The following is a 5,155-nucleotide window of genomic DNA, read 5'->3' on the forward strand; positions in this document are numbered from 1 at the left end:
GCCTGATCTCTAATAGCACAGAGCTGCTGGGTCAGATGCCTTAGTCTGTTTTGTGTAGCTGCAGCAATACCTGAATCTAGGTTTGTTTCTGCAAATTTGGAGCCTGGCAAATTTGGGATTAATGGTTCCTTCCACCTTTGTTCAGGTCGTCCTTGCTGTCATACCATAGCTAGAAAACAGGAAACAGAAAGGGGAGGGGGAGAGGGTAAGGGCGGGAGAGAGAAGGAGAGAGGCAAGCCCAGTATATCCTTTCACAATGAGCCCTGTCCCACAGAAATGAACTCATTTGACCTGATATTGGGAATGTCGAATTGATAGCTCCACTATAGGTGGAGCCATCATAGTTCTAATCACCTCCCATTGGGCCCCAGCTCGCTACACTCTTGTATGCTCAATTAGATTTCAAACTTCTGGAGGTTCATCTCCAGAACAGAACATTCAGGAGTTGGTACAGCGAGTTAATCCTCAGCCTGTGGCACCAGCATCCCATACGGGTGCCGATTCCAGCTCCAGCTGTTGTGTTTCCAGTCCAGATCCATGCTTGCAGCCTGAGAATTCAACAGAGGAGTATGGTTCAAGTGCTTGGGGCACTTCATCCATATGGGAGTCCAGGAGAAAGCAGGCAAGAGTTGGTCCCTTCTGGGCCAGCGCCTTTCAGGTGTCCCACTTATAAACTCATTATAATGCCCTGTCCTCTCTCATTGTTCTGATCAGTGCCACACATCTGTAAGCCGTCAATCAGGTTCTCCCTTGCAAACCAGGTAGAGAAAGCCCCCAGTCTATGCTTCATATGAGAGGGAGAGTCTGTAGCACAGGACATCAGGCCCTGGAGGTGATGGGCTATCAGATAAAATGCACTGATGTCTTCCTTTGCTTTTCCAACAGGACTTTGCATGTTGTGTATGTCTGAAAGATACACTCTCAAAAGTAAAATAGTAGAGTAGGGTGCTACTGTGATTTCTGGATCTTTCATGTTATCTGATATTACACATGGTGTCTTTTCTTCATTCTGATCACCCTTTTACTCCATGTGATTGGCATTGTAGCTGTGTGTTCTGAGACAGTAGTTTAAATACGGGGCCAGTGTATCTGGACTTAATGTTTTGGAACTGTGACATTACAAAAAAGGAATTACACGACAGAGGCATGCCCAAGGCTGGGAGTGGAAAAGGTTTCCTCAGTTTGGAAAGATGTTGGCTCTTGACTACACCAGAGCAGGATCTGCTTCCCGCTCTGCCAATTACAGGCCAATAAAAATGACACATTTGCAGCTATCCCTTCTTTGCACTGACCTTGCTGAAACTATGTTTTACCAACGCTGGAATGTATGTTCTATATGTACACTATATGGCTCGCTGATTAGGAGACCTGGAGCATTTAATAAATGAAATTCATTTTACCTGACATGGCTTTAAGTTTTCCAAATTATGTAAGGGTAAGCAGTATTGTCAGATCTCATGAAACAATTTCAGAAAATTTGGTGTTCAGATGTCCCTCAATTCTGAATTTTTCACAGCCTTGGTTTTAACTCTTGTTTTGCTGAATTTGTCCTGCACACTACATTTCATATTTGTGAAAAATGTAGGGGAGCACGCCATCCAGTCGACTTTTCTAAATTCACTGAAGCAGGGGATATGCAGTGTGTGAGGTCAGAATAGTTAACTGCCACTCTTCAGCAAGCAGGAGTCTTTTATTCACAGAAATACTGAATGAGGAAAACAAAGAATTTATCTTCATGTATTTCTTTTCACTTTTATCTGAATACCATCCTTTAGTTTCTTGTTCTTTCACATTGCCACAAGCATTCCCATTAATGCCCTCTTACTTTCTGCTATACTAAGCACACACACACACACACACACACACACACACACACACTCCTGCACGTGCACACAGAGTATTTCTCCACTTGTTTCCAAATACCAAAACTGTTGCTCTAACGCTGTCAAACAGCAATAAAGGGCTGATTCCTGACAAGAAGGAACTTGAGAATGTGGAACAATAGCAGTTTTCACTAAATGTCAATTTGAGTCCTACTTACCCTGTACATGAGCCAGCTTTCTGTTAACATGCTTGGGAACATTGCAGAATATGACCCAAACAGTTGGGCCTCTGATACCCTTGTGGGAGACAAGCATGGCATTCTAGCTCCTGGCTTTGGCCTGGTCTGGCCCTGGCTGTCATTGAGTATCTGCGGTAGAAACCAGTGAAGAGTCTATCTCTGATTAAGCTACAATATCAAAGTAAAGTGGCAGCAATTTTACTACTACTGATTGAATGTTCTTTCCCCTTAAACCTGTGTGTGTGTGTGTATACACAATTAGCCATGTATTTCCCCAGAGATAGTGCTATTTGAAGCTAAGCCTCTGTGAGTTAATTTGTTTCATCTGACATGTGAGGAAGGTGTCATAAGGTTAGTGTTCATACAAGAAGAGAAAGTAGCTCTCCTCTGCCCTCGTGCGCCATCCCTACCTCCCTCACCTCTCCCCAACCGTGTCCTCTCGCCTCCTACACCTCCTGTTTGTCTTCCCTCAAACATTCAACTCCCACTCCTTCGCATGCCCTTTGCCTCTCTTCTCCATGCCCAAGTGAAGACAGTGCGAGGGCCAGTGTCTGCAAGCCAGGGATGGCACTGTTGTCAGGAGCTGAATTTGTGGCACATGCTTCTTGGATTGCAACAATTTCTGGTCTCTGGAAGGATAAGAAATAAATGTCTGCTGTTCAAGCACATGGTCTTTGGCACTTTGCTTTGGCAACCGGAGCAAACTCAAAGCTTTTCCCTCTCAGCTCTGCAGCGCACCATCTGAGAGCATAAACTCTAATCTACCATGCCTACTGCCTCAATTAGACTAGTGCACATCATAAATGAAAGATGACATCGCACTGGGCATTTCAAGTTTTCCAAAATACCAAACTCTCTTTCTCAGGAAATTTAAAGCCAAATGCTCTCATAAGAAACACCCTCATCCCCAGAAACTTGCCTTACTGCACTTAGATGCCACAGGATGTAACATCATATGGTCCTTGTATAGCCACAGCCTGCAGGACTCAAAATTCTCACTGCAGGGGCTTAGTCTTCCTTATCTTAGCACCTGTTCCTACCAAGGAGCCTTGTAAGTGCTAGATGCTCCATTGATGATGGGTGAAGAATCAGGATGGGTGAAGAATCAGGATGCGTAAAGTCTCGTTTGCAGAGGTTTAATATTGCTTACTCTATGGCATACACTAGGAACAACACACATCATTTGGCTTTACACAACAAGATGCTGGAAGAAATCAGGAAATAACAACTTATCATTTAACTCTTCTCCAGGTTTACACAAGACTCTGGAAGAAATCAGAGGAATCAATGAGTTATCATTTAACTCTCCCCCCCCCATTGTAATCATCTACTTATTTTACTATATAGTCCTTTCGCATAGAGATTGCCCTCCTCACACCATATATGCATGTTCTTCTTATTTCTTTGGATGATGGGAACAGGTGGAAGAACACGCTGGACGTGGGGACTGGAAAGCTGCACCAGCTGCACGCTGGCGTCGGGCTCTCTCTTGCTCATCTCTCAGTGCCTCTTCATACTGGGGTGCGAAGGCACTAGGAACGGTATCGTTGAGCTTGGCCATAAACACCAGGACTTTCATCTTGCTGGTTTCAGCATGGGCCTTTGGACCCCACAGGAACTCGTAGCATGCAGGATCACTGCCCGGCACCTGCTGGTACTCCAGGTACTGCAGCCTCACTAAATCTTTGGTGATGAGCTTCCTGGGTTCTCCGTAGACCAAGTGCCTCCTGCCGTCATACACTCCCATCGCGTTCAGCAATTTCCAGATGTCTTCCTCCGAGGCTCGGTTGCCCTTTAGGAAGATCATACCCAGGATAGCCATCACAAGGCCGGTCTTGGGTAAGCCCCTGCCAGGACGCACCCTTCCGTTGTTGGGCAGTTTCAGTTTGCTGATCAGGTTGTAGGACGGCACATCCGAGTCGGCTTCCTTCACTTCAACTGCAAAAACCACACTGATGTGCTCACAGGCTTTCTTAAGGATCTCATCAAACCGGTCTTCATAGCTGGGGTCGATAATCTGCAGCAGGTCGGCCTTCAGGATGGGCTTTTTCATCTTGAACTTGTACAGCATGTACTGCTCCAGCAACAGGGTCATCATGTTTAGGTTTCTGTCTGAGCTGTCAGAGCCCAGCAGTTTCTTGAAGACATTTTCCCACTCCTGCATTTGGCTAGCGGTAGGGCTATCAGATTTAGAGGAAGAACCACCTGCAGGAGTCGCAGTGGCAGATGCTGCACCTTGCAGCTCCTCCTGGGAGCTGCTGCACGACTCAGCAACAGGCCCACGCTGTGGGGCAGGTGGGGACTCCTGTGCTGCAGCTGCTGCTTCTTGTGTAGCCTCAGACTTCCGAGTTTCATTTTGCTTCTCACGGCGTTTTGCATGGGTTTTGTGCTTGCTTTGGCGACGAGGCATGACTCTGGTTGGGAATGGTCAGAAAGAGGAGCGTGGACAGGACAGGAGTTGCCTCAGGCAGCTAGAGGGTAGAGAATGAAAGGGTGTGAGCACCTTCTGAAGGCAGAGCGCTTCCTTGCCTGGCATCGCTGCCAGGGGGCTACCTGAGAGTTAGGAGGGTTGCTCCTCCCATGATCTGCCTGGGTAAGTGGTTCTCATTCAGGGAGTCACATGGTCATCTCTTTACTGCTGGGAACAACTCTTTTCTGCCGCCCGGAATGTCTACCCTCACACCAAATAAGGCGCTGATAGAAAGTGAGAGGTAGCCCCATGCTGCTAGCCATGGACCTCCTAGTGCTGAATGCACTAGATGGGGACTGGGATGCTTGGTGGCTGAGTGGCTCTACCCTTCCTTGGTCCCCTGACCTGGCCTGGAACTCAGTGCTACCTGTTGCATCATTGGAGACTCTAGGTGGATATGAGTCCACCTCGCCTGCCATAAGTGCTGAGATGGACAATAGAGGATGGATCCTGGGGTCCCCTCTTATCAGCCTTTCCATTATACATCATGAGTCTCACCTTGTTTCCTGGACATTACTATGAATATTAGTTCTCTTTTTGAAGAAAAAATTGTTACCATTATGAGCACCAGTTCCCACCACAATCCCTTCTGGCCCACCCATCCTGCATGGACAACCACAAAT

At 46.8% G+C, this 5,155-nt stretch overlaps 1 protein-coding gene across 1 annotated transcript; it reads right to left on the minus strand.

Annotated features, from left to right (window-relative positions):
* Positions 1 to 3,458: 3,458 nt before the first annotated feature.
* On the minus strand, positions 3,459 to 4,472 carry LOC121171527 (melanoma-associated antigen B5-like). Its single transcript, XM_041003265.1, has one exon. It carries the CDS (start codon positions 4,470 to 4,472, stop codon positions 3,459 to 3,461), a length of 1,014 nt encoding a protein of 337 aa, XP_040859199.1.
* Positions 4,473 to 5,155: the final 683 nt, after the last annotated feature.

This window comes from Ochotona curzoniae, unplaced genomic scaffold, assembly GCF_017591425.1.
Source record: "Ochotona curzoniae isolate NIBS_2020 unplaced genomic scaffold, NIBS_Ocur_1.0 contig_1274, whole genome shotgun sequence".
NCBI lineage: Eukaryota > Metazoa > Chordata > Mammalia > Lagomorpha > Ochotonidae > Ochotona > Ochotona curzoniae.